Here is an 18,590-nt window from a genome sequence, read left to right as displayed (position 1 = left end):
TAGAAATTCTCCTCTGTATATAGAAAATGCGGGATGCATAACCACATGACAAATTTATGGATGAAAAAAATCTTTCACTGGTCAGGGTTGAGCCGTTTTACATAAAACAATGCAAGCATAACAAGGGAAAAAAAACTAGACAAATTGTCAGCCAAATGATTCTCACAAGAACTATACACAAAAAACCTGTGAGTTTGGCTGCTGATACATAAGATATGTCTATTATGTTTCATCTCTGCAGTTACCTTTTTCTCTTTCCACCTCCTGAACTTCGACCCACCTTCTCAGCAGATTCAGAGCCTCTCGATTTGCTTGCGGGGGTCTTCTTCGCTTTCGAGCTCCCGTTGCTTTTTAAATCAAGCTGCACTTGAATTCCTGGTGCAGATGAATGCTTATCAACTATATGGAGTAGGCCAAACAAATGATATGTAAACTTTGAATTTTTAAAATTTCCAGGAAGAACTAAAGAAAATAAGAGTATGTAAAACTCAACCTTTGGATTTATCACTTTGAAGATCGAGCTGTGGCATTGATTCCCCAGCAGTTACGGTTCCATCTGAAAATAGTCAAACAAAGATGAGATCTGGCTTGTAGCTTATAAACACATACCATGCACACTGCCAGGATGGCAGAATATATGCCTATGTAAACAATGTTCAGGTGTAAGAACATCAATAGCTGATTTAAATCACAAGAATTTTGTGAAATGCAGGAAAAAGAACTATAAGGGACTCGTAATGACTTATTCTTTTTCACCATCTAAGAGTCTCATAAGGTCTAGTAATAGATGGGCAGCAAAAGAAAAGGAATTACCATTATCTTCAGCATCAGACAAATTTTCTTCTTCACTTTCCACCAATGTCTCTCCATTTTCCCTTGGTAAATCATTCTCCACTGGCTCTAATATTGCTGCTATCCGTTTTTTTGGAGCCTTCTTAATGCCCGGAAGAGTGATCAAGTCTGCCGCTCGGATAACACGAGAGCTACTGCCTTGCTTATAAGCCTTGGTCAATGCAGCTTTAACAGCAGGTTGGATACCATCCAGTGGATTTGGGTGCCCCTAAAAAATAGCATTACTTTATTCCAAGAAACAAAAGTCACAAAAGAAATATGAAAAGAAAGGGTGCATATATCCATTCCACAGGATGACCTAGTGTATCAAAATAAATAGAAGACCAAAGAGAAATATGGAAGATAGATATGTCTAGTAATAGTTATTCTTAGAATGATAATACGCTTAGGTTCCAATAAGTCACTATGTGGTTCTTATTCAGGTTAAGCATATGTGGCGGCACAAAACAGCAAACACATATGCAGTGCCATTCTGTAGAAATTGAGACCCTGGTAGAACCTCAAGGAATATATAGAATCTAACATCAGGTTTAGAATTTTTCACCATATCTCAATAGAATCTCTTATCCTTAAGTCAGAGCCTTTGATGAACAGTCCAAAAAGAAATCAATTAAACCTTATCAAATTCATAGTCAATCAGTAAGTAAAAGATCTTTATTTTGTACCTGAAGTCAGTTCAAGGGAAAAAAGAATAATCCTAAGTTGCAACAGTCCCATATTGCAATAGCATCACCCTAGATGGAATTCAATTGCTTTCATTTTGAAATAATTCTTCTGTTCGGAAAATAATGGAATTGAAATGAAATCTGTCTACCCATGTTGTTTGGAACGAGGTACGAATCTATTTCATTATATTCTTCTTTCCTATTTAACCCATGGTTTTCAATAAGAATGTAATCAAATAAGGGTTGTCTTGAGATTTGGAAAACTTAAAGGGCAAATGAATTCCATCCAAATGTGACCTCAGATCATCGGATTTCACTACAAATATACTAAATCCATCCAAATCCACTGAAATCAATTGAAATATCATTATTTAATGGTTCCAAACAACTAATTTGAAAAACTGTAATTCCAAATCAATTGAAATCCACCAATTTGGGAATTCCAATCAGGGTGTAAAGAGTAGATAGTTGGTGTGTGTTATTCCTTTACTAGTTGTAATTCCTTCTTTGGTGGATTCTGTTAATGGTTTCTACATGCATTTGTAAATCCAAATCAACATAACCTGTTTTGCTCATTCTGTCCCAGCTCAGCCTTTTACTACTTAGGAGAAGGCCTTAATCCAATGAAGCAGATCAGAGAATCTTCTGATTATCAGGAAGAATTGTTGACATGAAGAAAAGGACTGATACTTCGATCCTCTAGGTGTATCTACAGTGGATTTACACTGAATACTTCATGGATACAAATCTGATAATTCGTGTACATATTCTATTTTAAAAATACAATTAAAAGGCATGGAAATTAATCAATTATTCAAGTACTTCTAGGATATTTCTTGAATAATATCATGAGTCCAAAGACAACTAAATAATTTCCCATGGTCAGGAAGGTTCTACTTGTAATAAATATTAACTCTAAAAATTTTAAGCTAGGAGGCCCACATTAGGATTTCAGACCACAACAGACTCATCTTACATACTTTTATGCATACATGTGAATGTTAAAGTCAGCATAAGGAAAGAGTATACTCCAAAAGAGATGGTCAAACCTGGAACTTAGATAGCTCAACAATTGTATCAAAGTCCTCTTGACTTAAAGAATAAGCATCCATAAACTCCACAACTTTCGCCACAGCAGCATCCTGTTTTTTTAATTTTTTTTAAACATGGGAAAGGAAACTTAATGAATACTCATTTATGACATTAAACATCTTATCAGTTTGATCCAACAATGACACATGCAGACTTGTTTTTTATTCAGCCTATGTTTGTATGAGATGGTATGCAGTGGCATGTGATGCAACCTCAGATCGCAGATGGTGGGTTCAGACCATGGGATATAATGTTGCGTCCAATGTTTTGAAAGGCGGTCGTGAGTGGCAAGTGATCACCCCATCGCCTAGCGCCTAGGCGAAAGGCGAGCGACAAGGCAGTCTAACATTTTTAATATTAAAAAAAACTTATATAATACAGAATATACAGAAAACTAAGTAAAATAATTAACAATCAGAAGAATAATAGATTAGCAATCATTAATCAACATTCAACATACTAAGTGATTACTAATTAACAAATTAACAGGCTAAGTGATTAACAGATTAACAAATAATTACTGATTTACTTCAATTAAGAACTAAAAGTCAATAGATTAACTGATTAAGAGTTTAAGACAGAACTAAAATTTGAAAATAAAAAACCCTTTGGATTGTGTGAGAGATTGAGAGAGAGACTGTGAGAGAGGGAGTGACAGCGAGAGTGAGAGTGTGAGATTGTGAAAGAGAAAGAGGAAAAGAGGACAGTGACCATATCTCTGCCACAGATCACCGTCCATTTCGTCGCTGTCGCCGCAAGCTGCCTCGTTGCTCACTGCTGCCGACCGTGGAACGGAGATCCGAAGAGCACGATCGAAAAGGGGTTAGAGATTTAGGCTTTACTATTAGCGAGAGAGGAGAGCAGCGAGAGAGAGGAGAGTTTTTATATATAATGGGTTAGTTGTTTTAAGTGGATAATCTAACCCGTTTCTATCATCCTAACGAATAAGCCGATAAGGCGGGCCAAACCGCTAGCCCGCCTTATTGGGCTGCGTGGGCCGCCTAGCACTATTGGTGCTGTAGCGGCCCGCCAAGGCGGTAGACCGCCTTGCGCGAGCGCCAGGCAAATTGGTGGGGTGGCTAGTGCGCCGCCCTGCCATGGTGACCACCTATTCCGCTTTTCAATACCTTGGCTGCACCATTATGCCATGCCAATGATATACCACACAACAGAAGCAATTATCCTTGCTAAGTTTTGAGTAGTAGCAATACCTTAGACATACTCCGCAGAGGGTCAGTCAATTGTCTCAATAGAAGAGTGAAGTAATCCACCCGCAACATCTCCCTACATAATCAACTTTAATAAGGCTAGGAACCACATACATAGTTACGATGATGCAAAAGAAAAAACATCTGGGTCTGATCTACAAGTAAGTCCCAAATAAAATAGCAAGAAATTTTTTTCCTTAATATAAGGCCTAGTGAGAAAATCTAAAAGTTCCACCTGTCCATTTTAGCTTCGGAGGAAGCAAGAATACGGGCATGGACATCCTCCAAAAGCCTCAAATTTTTTCCTGCCGTTGAGTTCTTTCCCAACCATCCACCAAATCTATTGAAGTTACGCTCTCCCTGCACAATCAAGAGTCTTTGAGTTCTAACAGATACATGCCAACTTGTTAAATATATTATGCAAGAATTGTGAGCTCAGACGAATTGATATGACTATCATTTTAAAAAAATGCATAAACATAAGAAAAATGAAAAAAATGTCCAGGAACATTTTTGGGTAAATAGAACTTGCATATAGCCTCTATGTTTCAGTACGCGGTCAAAGACATAATTCTTGGACTTTCAACAATCTATAATGTGAAGCTCCTTTTAGGCCTCACAAACCAAAACGGAGTCGGCTACAGGTTCCAACTGTGGATGAAAACGGATCCGTATGTATTGGACTCTCAACTCACATCCAAATATAGATTCGAATCAAGATTTTGGACGAATACCAAAATTTAAAACTATATCCTAAGAAAACAGGTATGGACAATTTTCGGATAGCAAAATTTAAAACTATATCGCAATTAAACAAATATAGATAATAAATTGATATGGATCGAATCTTAAACTGAAATGGATCGAATTTTAAACGAATTATAACCTTTCTTTTAGACATAATTAATACAAAATACTAAGAGTTCAGAAAAACTAATTTCTTGCATGTTAAATACATACAAAATTAGCAAAATCAATCTCTACAAACAATATAGAACACAACATTAATAAATATATAAATATTCACTATTTAAATAAGCAAACTAAAGCTGGAAATTATTTAAAATATTTGCGGGTAATCAAATACACGATATCCCCATATGTATCTAGAAAATTATACCGACCCATATCCGTATCCAAATTTTTTTAAAAAAAAAAACTACTTGTATCTGGATCTAAATTTGGGTTCCTTTAAAAAGTTTACCCATATCCGAATACATATCCAGGTCGAGTAAGAATTTTTTTCCCTAATTCAGTTCAAATATCTGGTGGGTTGGAGTTAACCCAACCCGTTTTCTCCCCTAGTTGCAACTATTAGTTCAGAAGACCATCGGTACAAAACGGACATACTATTCTAGTTGCCAATCTCTAAAATTGGTCCCCAGCCCAACCAATCAGACAAAACAAGGCTAGCTATTGAAACTTATAATAAATGAAAGAAAAATCATATGATAAACTGACAACTAGCTGATGTAATGGTGTGCCAGGTTGGCAGACTAATTTTTTCAACTCAAGAGTTGAGGCAACAGTCTGCAGTCTGTACCTTATCATCGTAGACAACATCAGCGCTTCAGAAGTAAACCATCTGATAAACTCATAAAAATGCAACTAGGAGAGCACAACTAAAATTAGTATGCAAATGATCATATATATTACATATACATAGAAATTCTTCTGTTTGTGAGCTGTAAGAGTAACATACCACATCATATAAACATGCCTAGTTTTATCCGGTGCTTCAAATAGATTGTTAAAATTCTGTTAATTGCATATAATGTAAGATTTACATGCAATAAACAGTTGTGATCATGTCTCCATTCAACAATTATGGGATGCTAAAGATTTTGATCAACACCACTAGATCATATGTTAGGCATAATCATGCCGACATTAAAATACAGTATAATGACTAGGAAACAAGGGAAGAAGTGTACATGGGCTACATCATGCTAGCATATGACTAGAATTTGAACGCAATATTGGAAAAGTAACAAGGTGATTCTAATTCAAAAGGACGAAACGATAACGACAAAAATCACAGGAGAACCCTTGCTAAATTAAAGGGTATCAACAGTTTTTGGCAGCCAAAAAGATGTATGGAATGAATCTGAAACTAGAGAAATACCGGCTCAAGAGTCTCCCTGTGCCCATGCATCAAAGCAGCCCTGGTAAAAGACGAATATATAATTGAGATTGTAAAAAAAACATGAGATTATACCTCAATAAGATGATAAAAGAAAGCACTGCTTATGTTAGTGGATTCACATACGGTATTATAGATGATGCAAATGATGAAGCTTGAGATAGTTGCCACTGTCGATATCGTCTGATTTGTACATTAACAATATCCCCATTTGCTATACTCTCAGCTGTCTGGGCAAGAAAATTCATTCTTTTGATTCCATTATCATCCTTCCCAATAGCACTCGGTCGATAATTAATATAATTTTCCTGGAACATATCAGAGGTCAACGTTAGAAAAGTAAAACATTATTTTCTGAATAAAGTGCCATTGTTATGGTTTTCCCTCGCTGCAAATAACTATTCATTCAGAGGGTCCTAAAGGCAACTGCAGTGCTCGTTTGAATGAATATGCCAAAGATTCAATTGCCATTTAATCTCAACCTGTAGAGTGTAGATATAGGTAGCAGCAAAATGCCAGTAATTCCCTGTACATTACTGTTCTATCACTGAACCTTAATCCACCTTGAGTTTATTCTGAAAGAAGAGAACTTCAATTGTCTAGGGTTGAAAAGGTAAAATAGTTATCACAACTGTGATTGTATTCCTTAACCAGCAAAGAGTAAGTCTCAATATAGATGGTGGTGCCAGAGTAGAGATGGAATCCAAAAGTAGTTCCTTTGTAAAATTATAACTGTCGTATCACATTTTTTAAGACAGTAAGTAAAATTCTAATCCTAATTGTGTAATCTTTCCTCTCTGTTCTCTTCCACAGTTGGACAAAATCTGATCGGAGAACATTTTGAGTAAGGCCTGATGTAGATAATTCAAGATGGACTTAGCCTGCTTATCTCACCACCACAGTGGGTGCCGGTGCGGAGCAGCATGAAGTATCCTTCAACAAATTGCACCACAAGAGGTTCATGATCAGGTGTGAATGCTGATTTAAGTACAACCGTCACCTATCTTATGGTCTCATAAAGGAATCAACACTGCAGGCAATCCAAATAGGGCCTTAAGTAACATACAGCCATATGGTCCAACATGACGCATAAAAAGAAAAAGGTGGCATCTTGTGATGCACATCAAGTAAGAGAAACCATAAACTAATGTGTCCTACTGTCCTTTGTCAAGGAATAAAAAAAGAGAATTACAAGAGTACACATGTTAGGAGGATAGCATGTGAATCTGATGCCTTATACGAATGAGATATTATTGAATTATCGACTAAAAGATTATCATATAGAATGCTAACCTGAATGATAAGAGGGACTAAATCAGGATCACTCATGCTCAAATCAATCCTCTCATCCATTCGCAACCTCCCACCATCGAAACCGAAAAGCCTGCAATGAAATTAAATAATCTGTAAATTGAAGGAAGTTAAATTCTTGATATGATTGATATATCGATATGTTATAATGACAAACAACTGCTGAATCTGTATATGCTTTTCTCAAACAGCTAGCTTAAATGGCAGGTAAAATAAGTATCATAGGGAGTCAAACCAGAACAATAGAGTAATATTAAGAACCATCTTCAATCAGAAAGACAGCAAGTTTAGAGCAAGGAAGATAATGGAATGTTCACATTTCCTACTTTCTTTAAGAAAGTCTTTACAGTTGTAGAAGAATTAACATACTCAAATATTAGGTTTTATATTCTCTCAGGTACATTTTACTTGCTTCTTTTAATAAACAACTACATAAACATGAAAACAATAACATGCTATTATAACTATGTGTAGGAGAAAATCAGAAGTGAAAAACTAGTCAACAAATATTAGCACACCATTGGCTCATCAATTTGATTGTAGAGTTGGACAAACTTCCTGCGTCATCATTCACTCAGAATCAGATGTCTCAAAATATTCATAACTGAAGAACCAGCTGCCTGTGCAAACATCCTTCCCACATTCCCAAAATCATTTGTCAAACTGATTAAAAGGTCACCATGCAGCTCATGAAACTTGTCAAAACTAACTCAACCAATACGAGTTCATTTTATTTCCTTTTAAAGATAAGGACCATAAAACAAGATTGGATGCCTTTCTTCCTTTGAAATCCCGTGATTCAATCAAAATAAACAAGATTGGATGCTAAACTATTTATAGTCCATTATATGCTCCTCTCCTAATTAATGGTAAAAGGACACTTCTTCCAGTTATTGCTTTTTAATTTTCTTGCATTCTGAGCAACTTTGAATTATAGAACTATTTTGATGATTGATTCCAGAGTTGGCAAAAAGTAAACCATTCTGACAAAGTAATACCAAGTTACAATCCGGTGGTCCCACGAAAAGGTAACACAAGAAATCCATAAAGCAAATCCTACCAATTGTTTAGTACCATTGTCTAACCATTTTGAGAATGGCTAGCTTCATGTGAAGCAATTTGCTGCATATAAAATGCTATAATTAACACTGCTAAAAATAAGTTATATGTGAAGCAATTTGCTGCATATAAAGTGATATAATTAACACTGCTAAAAATAATTTATACTAGCATACTTGAAGTTCTACAAAGTAAGAGATTAGCAGATACAACTGATTCTAAGAAAACAACCAAATAGGAGAAAAACAGCTAGTGAGTGTATAATAAGCTTTCATGAAATAGATCTCTCAATATAAAATAGACTAGTTGTTCTTGCTTGTTACATTTCAATCATTGGGACCATGTGACTTGAAAAAACCTTGAATTATAATCAAGAAGACAGAAAATTATCAAGAAAGCAACATCTATAATAAGTTCATCCAAGTATCTAGTTTGGCTATATAATATGCAAAAGAATGAAAGAAATAGAAAATACTTGTCAACAGCTGTAAAGGGTGAAATATCTTCATCTTTTGCGCTACTAAGAAGACGCTCTCTTATATCGTCATATTTGATTACTGAATGTGAGAGGCTCATATACTGCAACTGATTTAGTGCCATCCGCATATCCCCATTTACTCTATTTGCAAGTTCTTCGAGTGCGATCTGCAGGGAAGAGAAGAGGCAGCATCAATCACTCTCTTAAACCAAAAAAAATTGAAAAATATATGACCAAAACAAATTTGTAGATTTAGTTCAATTAGCTCTTTTCTTTCACTATCATCCAACCGGTATAAAGGCTTTTCCCCCTCTTTTTAGTATGTAATGGTGATGCCAAGCAAACATGCGCACCACATTAAAGAGAGGACTATAACCTCTTCAATGCAAGGGGCAAGCCTTACTGACATACCAAGTGATACACTAAGAACAGCACTTAAACAACCTCAGATTAAAAGCTTATCTACATACCACATGATTTAATCTTTTAAATAACTAATAACAAAATAAATAATTAGTTGACTACACAAAGTACCTCATTAACTTGAAGACCTTCAGCAGTTGCAATTTGCATCAACCTTTTTGCCATCTATCATCATAGAAAGAAGAGATCAGCTCAGGTTGCAGCAGTTGACACGGAAGTTCATAAAAAATGGACTAGTACTGGTACTTCCATTATCCAACAAAGTCTATCAGATGAGATCAAGAATTAAGATACAAACTGCTAACACCAAGGAATTCCTTCTAGCTCTAATATTGGAGATATCAAAAGCGTAAAGCATATCAAGTTACGTTCAAAATGTTTGTCATAAGAACAGATAAAATAATGCAATAAAATAGCAGACGGTCCATTACATAAAGGTAGAATCATAAAGAGATCATTGTAAGAAAGAAGGCAACCTGTTGCTTAGTAGGCTTCCTAAAGTTGAGCAGCGTGCAGTAGTTAATAAGACTCTTGAGCTTCTGACTGTACCGATCATTACAAATACAAATAATAGGAATCTTGGATATTTTTATGCTGGCAATAAGATCAGCCACTCCACCTCTATCTCCAGCTGACATTCCATCAACCTCATCCATGATTAATACAGATTTTGCATGCTTCGACCTAAAGTATTAATGGTATCAAAACAAGAAACAGTATTCTGTTTTACTAGATAATTAGGCAATATCATGTAAAACCAACCGATCATTGCCATAACTCAGGGACTCATTGCTGACAAGTTCTTTGATAGAATTTGACATGCTTCCACCAATCCCTTTACCAATTTTGGCATCTGCCTTTCCACGGCTATCGCTTGCATTAACCTTTACATAGTGATTAGGAATCCAAATAAATGAGAGTAACATATCATAAAGAACCGACATTTAGTAAAGTTGCCTACAGATCTTCTAATTGCCAGGACAGTCTTATAAATGAGTTGAAAGCACCTCAATAGCTTGGAATCCAAGCATCTGAGAGACCAACTTTGCTGCAGTGCTTTTACCAATCCCAGGTGAGCCACTTATAAGTAGAGCTTTCTTAGATCCACTGTCAGCTAGCTTTTTCCCCTTCCCTTTTTGGCCAGCATGAAGAAATTGTTCGTTCCAGTTTGTTAACCAATCATGGAGCTGCTTAACCTATGAGTGACAGCTAACTGAAATTAAAATTAATCTTCCAAAGCAATTACAGCTAAAGCATAATTACATACAAGTGACTGGTTGCCAATTATGTCATTTGGAACCTTTGGACGGTATTTCTCCGTCCATGTCAGTGAACTGTGTTTGTCAGCTTGCGCTTTCCGCTTATCAGGAGAGATGCTTGCTTTAGCACTTCTTTCAGCATCTTTTCTTCCAACAGAACTAATTTGATCATCTGAAGGAGACCAAAATAGCATTAAGGCATGCTGTGAGTGATATACAACTTAAGCAGATAATACAACAAGATACACGCAGTGGTACTAAAGCAGCAAAATCCTAATAGGGGACTTCGTTCCAGGCTTTCTATTGTTAAATTTCTAGAAGCATCTACAAGTATAGTCAACTCAAAAAAGGGCACTCTGCCTTCTTTCCTTTTTCTTCAAGAGCCTACTGCAACATATTGAGTGACATCAAAGCTCTCCCTATGGAAACAAGGTGCCTAAATAGAGAAGTTCCCCTAAAAATAAATAAAGGAGAAGATCAGGTTGACTGAATTAACTAGCAAAATTGGGAAAGAAAATGCAGTCTGAAATACCAGGTACTAGGGACCAAGGAAATTATATCCTTTATATCTGGAAATGACTAAAAGGATAAAATATTGAGTTATTGACACACCAGCAATTATTGGCATGCTGTGAACAAGAAGAAAGATATTTCTACTGTAAATGGAACAGGGTGTATAACTTGAAAAAAATGTATAACTTATACAAAGACAACCTGACTAAAATCAAGAGAAGCAAGTGAACAATCAAAAGAAGTGTGTTGATGGTACCCGTTCCACCCAAGCTCAGTCCGAACCCACCCGACTTAAACCGAGCTAAGCTCATCCTAAACCCAATTTAAGCTCGACCTGGCCCGAGGCCGGAATGGCAATGGGCTGGATGAGTTAGGCCTTTTCCTACCCGCCTACAGCTCGACCCGTTATGTCTGTTCGCTTCCTATAATTATTTAGTTCCACATCAAAAATTTGGCATATTGAGAACTAATATATAAGTATTTCCCTATGAAAGATATTAAAATGTTTGATAAGCTTGACCCTTTCCGCTCGGCCCATTAGTAATATTGCTAAAATATTTTGATATACCCATCCCGACCCAAGCTCGATATCTCACAGGCTAATGGGCTGGCATATTTTAGCTTGGCTCAGCCCGCTCGAAGATCACCTCTAGTTAACAGCGGAAACAAATGCAAGGAATCGATGCAATATGAGAATCAAGAAAGGCTAAGCACTTCAAGATTAGATACAAAGATAAATGACGGTGATTTTTTTTCTCCTAAAGATAGAAAGGTAGAGGAAGCAAAAAATTCACACTTCAAGAAAATTTCAGCTTACCTCTCTTATCAACTTTATTAGGACTGCTCTTTATCTGTGGCTTCTTTAACTTTTCTGAGTCATTCTTTTTATGATCTTCATCTGCTGGTACTTTTGCAGGCTTTGATTTCCGGATCATATCAAATAATCCATCCTCAGTCAAAAAGGGGATACTACAATGATAAACTAAAAGGAATAAGTACCAGAAAAAACTGAGACATATTTCAATTGTTAATTTGTTAACAAGAGATACCTCAGCTCTTTGGCTTTTGAAGATTTTCTACCACCAATATCTTCATCAACTAAAAGAAAACTCTGCAAGCCAACAATCACAGTAAAAACCAAGAATATTCAACAGTAGAACGTGAACAAAAATAACAAGACATTACCGTCTTTTTGCTAACAGACCCAGTAACTCGACCACCATGACGTTTAATTAAATCCTCTGCCTCCTCCCGTTCCAAGCTGAAACCATGGTGAAGGTCAATATGACTTAATAGCATGTAATCTCAAAGGACTAATCCAGATTCTGTGGCTTCACAACCTAAATAGCCACTCCATAAACTCTTCAATTAGTACCTATCAAGTGTGCCACTTATGACAAATGTCAGACCAGCTAAACACTCAGGAGCACCCTCCGGGACTTCCTATGAACATAACCAAAAAAGAAGAAAAAGGAAAAAAAAAAGGAGAAAGAAAGAAAAATCAGACCAACAAGTCTTATGAAATCAAATATGCCAGCCTGTAGGATAAATACCTTCTCCCCTTTGTGCGGTGGATCCTTCCTTTCACCAAAGTTCATGAAACCACCTCTCCCAGCCCCTCTCCCTCTTCCTCCAGCAGCTGCTCCTGATCCTCTTCCACCTCTGCCCCTTCCAGCACCTTTCGCGGGAGTTACAGCATTTTTATCATCAAGCTGGTCTCCATCATCATCATCCATATCAGCAGCCAATTTAGTGATTTGTGCACTTGAGGCACCCTTTGACTTCCTGGTAGGTTTAGACTCAGCTGACTTCTTCTTCTCAGAAGGTGACACAAAGTCATCATCTTCATTCTTATGAAGCTTCTTTGCTGGTGAGGGTTTAATCTCATCCTCAGACTCCTCATTATTGTTTTGGGTTTTCCTTTTTGCAATGGTTTTCGCAGTCGCCTTTTCATCTTTGGATGTTTGTCCTACTGTAGTAGAAGATGCAAAATATTTGCTTGTTTTCCTTCTTCCTGAAGAATTTTGACCTCCTAGCTCCTAGGATTTCCCAAATTAAGAAAGACCGAATGATTTCTTGCATTAAGATGATACAAATAATCTTTTGTCAAAATTATCTTGGATTCCAAGTAGAAAAACATTGCATTGCAAGCTGCCATAATGTAACTTTTAAGTTTGGCAAGCTATGCATCCGACATCATATAGGATCACCTAATTTATCTCCTACTCATTCAACATGCACACAAACTACAAGTTACATCCCACAGATGGTTGTTTTATTGAGAGAAAACCAAGTATTTGGTCTTTCTGAAACTGAAAAGAGCAAGTATACTTCTTGAAGATCCAACCTTAGATGGTTTGCCATCTCAATTATCAAAAGAAAACAAAACTAGGTCAACTGCACATGAAAATGCACAACAGAACAAATCCCGTGTTTCCATCAAACACGAGGAAATTTGCTTATTTTCGGACATTAATACACAGTAAAAGATTAATCTTGAAGAGGAAAAGAGGACCAAGAAAGCAGCATTTACCGGCTTATCTGCCACGGGGGTAGAGGGTTTCTCAGGGATCGCCAAAGCGGGTTTCTTCGCAGGGTTCGATACAGTCGCATTTCCTTTGTCATGTTGCTTCATAAACCATCTCCTTATATCCGACGACTTGATCCAAATTCACCAAGAGAGAAAGAAGAGCACGAGAGAAATGGGGGAAAAAAAATTAGTCGATAATAGAAAGAAAGACCTTAAAAAGAGAAAAGAAACCTAATGCCCTAACTCACCATTGCGGAGGTGCTATCCCGTCAGCAGCTGTAGGACGAACGATTCAAGGAGGCTCGTCTTAAAGAGCCGACCAGCCGAAAGATCGCACCTTTTTCATATAACCAAGAACTAGGAAACAATAAAAACTATAGAGTAAATATAACTTGGGTTCTTGAGGGAATCGAGAGCGCAGCGTCAAGAACTCACAAAACTTTTGAAGGCTTACCAAAGAAGATTTCAGTAATCGCCCTAAGAGAGAGAGAGAGAGGGAGGGGAGCGGGAGACGGCTTGGCAAAAGATTGTTCCGCCTTCCGCCGGATGCGAATCTCGAGGACCGTCTCGTGATTCGGGATTGAACAGCCACGTCCCGCTTCTAATTTAAGCAATTAATCCTAATGGTTGTTTCCCATTTCGCACCTTGTATTTGTCCTTTAATTTAAGAAAATACCCCAGGTATGATTAATGATAAAAAAGGACTTGAATTTTTTCATTATATATATATATATATATATAATATTCAATATCTTTATAACTACAGTATTGGTAGATATTGGTAATTTATAGAGAGATATGGTATTTTTCAGGATAAATATAATATTTTGAAGAACATAAGAATAGTAACTTTTCAAGTCATACAATTTACCTTCATGAAAAAAATTCATGTACTTGTATGTTAAACTCTAGACAAGGAAAATGAAGGCCTTTCAGATCATATGCAACAAGAAAGCACTGAACAGACTTATAATTTCTAAAAGTGAGAAGAAGAAGAAGAAGAAGAAGAAGAAGAAGAAAGAAATCTTTACAATTTGTACTACTTTCTCTTCATACAAAACCTATACATTGCTCAAGAAAAAAGAAAACAATGAAAAGCTTTACTCCTATATGATCAATTAAGGTTCAGAGCATCCTGAAACCAAGGTTGAAGCTGCTCTGCAGACCTTTCTTACCAAAACCTGCATTACTATTTTGCATCATTGCAACAAACTCATTGTAGTCTATGCGGCCGTCCTACAAAGAATTCACAAAATACAAGAATTATTGGTCTTATGACCTCTGAAAATTATTATCAGACTGTGTTCAATAATTAGAATATAAATATCTTCTTACATTATCCTGATCCACTTCACGTATTATATCTTCGAGTAGGATATCTTCTATACCGAACTCATCACAGGCTTGTTGAAGCTCATCCACTGTTATATAACCACTGCCATCTTTATCAAAGTATGAGAATGCAGCAACAATGTGGTCTTCTCTCTCTGTCTTGTTCAGATGCAAAGTGGCAGCTACAAACTCTCCATAATCTATAGTGCCACTATTGTCAATGTCGGCCTGCCGTTTCAAGTAAAAGAGCATGGTTACAGATAAGATAATGAAATGTCGAGACAGGTAAACAGGCATACAGTTTACATTGGTTCAAATATTAAAACTACTCCATTCCTTTTTGTACATTCATTAGTTGGACTATTTGAAGCTTGAAACCAAAGCTCTGTGGTGTGTTATAGAGCCTTAAGGCGATGAATGCAGATGAATTAGCTAAAACAAATAGAGGATCTTACTCTATTTCTCAAAATGGGAAACTTACTGCTTGCATCAATGCATATATTTCAGACTCTTGGAGACTAGCACCCACTCTTTCCAGACCGGCCTTGAGTTCTTCAAATGTAATTTGGCCACTATTGTCTGTGTCTATCATCTTAAACATCTCCTTGAGGCCAGCAATTTCTTCGTCAGAAAGGTTCTCAGCAATAACCTACAGAACATACAAGTCCAGTTTAAGTTTGAGAGCAACAATTTTTCAGCAACCTGTAAGAAATCAAACCGGGGAAAGGGGACCGCAGAGGGGAATTTAACAACAAATATGGTCTTTTCTATTTAAGAACGAAGGCAAAGAATGTCAGATCAGTGGTCTATGGCTCTATATGAAGCAATTATCCAGAACAAGTAAACATATTAATCCATTAGTGGCTTCTCGAGAAAAAAATATGTAAAAAATCAGTTCTCATTAAGGTTCATGTCAAAACTTGCATACGAGTTTCAAGAACTTACTCTTAGTGCCATCTTTTTCAGTTTATTCATTGCAGAGAATTGTTTGAGACGAGACAAAACAGCAGAATCAAGAGGCTTATCAGGAGCCATTCCCCCATTCTGAAGCCATGGATGGCCTGCAAGAACGTACGAGTGTGATAAAATTTTGCCATACATCAAACCATAATCGATAAGGTTATGTAAACTTTTGCTAAGTAGACCACCCATTAGCAGGTGACTTGCCAACAACTATTAGCAATTTAAAACTCTTGGAATTTGTAATTTTCCTCATATACTTTTATCACTGATGCATTTTCAGCTACAATCATTATCCATCAGTGGATAATGGTACACGCTATTTTAACATATTATCCAACATTGGTACTGACAAAATATTATGTGATTGGTGAAAGGAAAATTTCAGATAGAGAACTCACATAGAACTTCATGGGCAGTCAACCTCTTTCTGGGTTCCCTAACAAGCATTCCCCTGACTAGATCTTTGGCACTTTCTGAGATGCTAGGCCATGGATCCGTTTCAAGATCTAGCGTACCATGTAAGACCTGCTGAAATATCCCTTGCTCGGTTTCTGAGATTTTGTGCAGAATTAGATAATGTAGATGTTAGTTATACGAATAAGATAAAATTCAAGATAAACACTAAGGGATTATCATTACTAAGTCAGAAACAGTCAAGGAAACAGAAAACCTGCCCAGAATGGAGGAACTCCACAAAGTAAGATGTAAACAATTACACCAGCACTCCAAACATCCGACTCTGGTCCATAATGCTTTAGCAAAACTTCTGGAGCAACATAATAAGGGCTTCCAACCACAGTAGTGAATGTTTCACCTGAAATAGAAGCACAAATCATTTAGGAATTAGATATGTTCATGTGCTCACATATCAATGAAGAATGACGGTAGTCAACTAGTTTCACAGTGGCAGTGAATTTAAGGATTTTTTTTTTAAATTTCACTGAACTGAAAGGCACTGAAACAAATTAGCCTCTCGTCTGTTTGCCTGAATAGGTACCGATGTAAAAAAATGTCAAATTCCATTGGTTGATCCTAAGAGGATTTGCAAGACAAAAGTGCAAAATGTTTATGGTTAACAAAGTTCATGCAAGTTTCTATCAGCACAATAGCAATAAGTCTATCGCCTCTCCACACATTTTATCTAGATTTTTATGTATAAATAACTCATTAAGAGTAATACAAATACCATAACTTCTCTAGAGAAATATATGATCATTGTTAGACAGAATTGCATTCCATTATTATGTCTAACCAGGAATCACTCCCAATCATTTGTCTGTGTTTACTTGGAAAGAAGAAGCAGGAGTGCGCCAAGAAATAAGAATTGACAAACTGCATTTACAACAAAAATTTCAAGGATTTATCTCAAAACTGAGAAAAATAAAACCAAAAGAGTACCTGGTCTGAAGAATACTGACAGTCCAAAATCGATAGTCTTAAGAGGGGCCTCTTCCATCTGGTCGACAAACAGAAAATTCTCTGGCTTGAGATCTCGATGCATGACTCCTAAAGAATGACAAGCTTCGACCACACTCACAATAACTCTAGCAAGGTCTGCTGCCTTTCTTTCTGTGTAATGTCCCCTCTGAGTGATCCTATCGAACAACTCGCCACCGGTGCACAGTTCCATGACGACATGAACGGCGACAGCATCTTCATAAGCTCCTTTAATCGAGATAATATTCGGGTGACCGGACAAATGATGCATTATTTGGATTTCTCTCCTCACATCCTCGACATCCTCATCTGTGAGTAGCTTCCTCTTTGCAATGGACTTGCAAGCATACTCCTTTCTGGTCACCTTGTCCACGCAAAGGTAGGTAGTACCGAACTGGCCCTGCCCAAGCGTCCTTCCCAAGATATAGATATCCTTTAGATTCTCCGTTTCGCGCCGCAGAACAGAGTCCACTTGAAGGCCGGCGCTCGGCATTTTCTTCATATGGGCCGGCTTGTTTGGCGGCTTTGGTGGCACCGGTTGTTCGGTACATGGTTTGGTTTCTTCCAATTCTTCAATCTTGACGGGCACCGGAGGCTTGGTCTCAACAGGAAAGGGAGCCGGCTCAGGGTTGCGGCGGGAGGATCCAGCATTTGGAGGTGGGGCGGCGGATTCGGATTCGGGTTCGGGCAAAGGGGAGCTTCGTCGGAGGGTGTCAGAGATAGACTGGAAGAATCCTTTCCTGGAGGAGGCGCGACTTGGCCCGGTACATATATTGCCCATCTGATAGGGATTACCGGGATTTCCCGCAATGCTTCTTCGACATCGGCGCGAAGCTGGCTCATGTACAAATCTAGCGGAAACGATCAAAAAGCTTCCTTCCGGAAGATGTTAAAGAGAATTTTTTTGAATAAAAGCGGGCAAGAAGAGGATATTAATTACAATTAATCCACGAAACTAGAGCCTTGTGTTCTTTGAGGAATTCCTTCAATCGATTTTTTTTTTTTCTTTCTTTCTCGATCGAGAGAATAGGTCGGAGGAGGAGGAGGTTGGAGACGAGAAGAGAGAAACCGTTGATTTCGGCAGAGCGGGAAATAGGGTCGGTTGAGGCCTCGAAGCGGATGCCGGGAACTGTTCGAGTCCAAATTCGGGAGGTTGGAAGTTGAAACCGAATGCGAAGGCTGTGTTTATCCCCCTTTAATCCTATTACAATTATCTCGAATAAATCACATTTTCAGATGGACTTGGATAAAAAATAAAGTTGATATCTTTAAAAAGCAAAAGAGATGTTTTATTCATTTTAAATTATTTTTTTTTCTCATATTAT

The 18,590-nt window shown here is 37.3% G+C and overlaps 2 protein-coding genes across 2 annotated transcripts; both read right to left on the bottom strand.

Moving 5' to 3' along the window:
* Positions 1-18: 18 nt before the first annotated feature.
* LOC140773036 (replication factor C subunit 1) lies at positions 19-14,137 on the bottom strand. The gene is made up of 23 exons (XM_073115358.1): positions 13,988-14,137; positions 13,782-13,890; positions 13,537-13,662; positions 12,557-13,042; positions 12,379-12,446; positions 12,189-12,264; positions 12,053-12,114; positions 11,821-11,972; positions 10,499-10,662; positions 10,239-10,427; positions 9,994-10,115; positions 9,708-9,915; positions 9,343-9,396; positions 8,806-8,975; positions 7,254-7,344; positions 6,087-6,268; positions 5,943-5,982; positions 4,053-4,177; positions 3,821-3,893; positions 2,567-2,659; positions 814-1,060; positions 494-556; positions 19-375 (listed from the first exon to the last, which is right to left on the bottom strand). The coding sequence occupies exons 2-23, from the start codon at positions 13,782-13,784 to the stop codon at positions 242-244; spliced, it is 2,928 nt and encodes a 975-aa protein (XP_072971459.1). The 5' UTR covers positions 13,785-13,890; positions 13,988-14,137; the 3' UTR covers positions 19-241.
* Positions 14,138-14,439: 302 nt separating this feature from the next.
* LOC140773037 (calcium-dependent protein kinase 27-like) lies at positions 14,440-18,464 on the bottom strand. Its single transcript, XM_073115359.1, has 7 exons — positions 17,227-18,464; positions 16,499-16,642; positions 16,227-16,379; positions 15,811-15,926; positions 15,347-15,514; positions 14,869-15,093; positions 14,440-14,769 (listed from the first exon to the last, which is right to left on the bottom strand). The coding sequence occupies exons 1-7, from the start codon at positions 18,044-18,046 to the stop codon at positions 14,659-14,661; spliced, it is 1,737 nt and encodes a 578-aa protein (XP_072971460.1). The 5' UTR covers positions 18,047-18,464; the 3' UTR covers positions 14,440-14,658.
* Between the last annotated feature and the right edge of the window lie 126 nt (positions 18,465-18,590).

This window comes from Typha angustifolia, chromosome 13, assembly GCF_048772165.1.
Source record: "Typha angustifolia cultivar Huaian chromosome 13, ASM4877216v1, whole genome shotgun sequence".
Classification (NCBI taxonomy): domain Eukaryota; kingdom Viridiplantae; phylum Streptophyta; class Magnoliopsida; order Poales; family Typhaceae; genus Typha; species Typha angustifolia.
This window is presented reverse-complemented; position numbering and strand designations above follow the sequence as displayed.

Excerpts from the sequence above, each read along its gene's own strand:
- LOC140773036 (XM_073115358.1), bottom strand. Across the intron at positions 12,265-12,378 it reads ATAAGTGGCACACTTGATAG|CTTGGAACGGGAGGAGGCAG; the intron begins GTACTAATTGAA and ends CCATGGTTTCAG. Across the intron at positions 5,983-6,086 it reads TTTGCATCATCTATAATACC|GGCTGCTTTGATGCATGGGC; the intron begins GTATGTGAATCC and ends GTCTTTTACCAG.
- LOC140773037 (XM_073115359.1), bottom strand. The coding sequence starts at position 18,046 with ATGGGCAATATATGTACCGGGCCAAGTCGCGCCTCCTCCAGGAAAGGA. Across the intron at positions 15,094-15,346 it reads TATATGCATTGATGCAAGCA|GCCGACATTGACAATAGTGG; the intron begins GTAAGTTTCCCA and ends TTGAAACGGCAG. Across the intron at positions 14,770-14,868 it reads GTGAAGTGGATCAGGATAAT|GACGGCCGCATAGACTACAA; the intron begins GTAAGAAGATAT and ends AATTCTTTGTAG.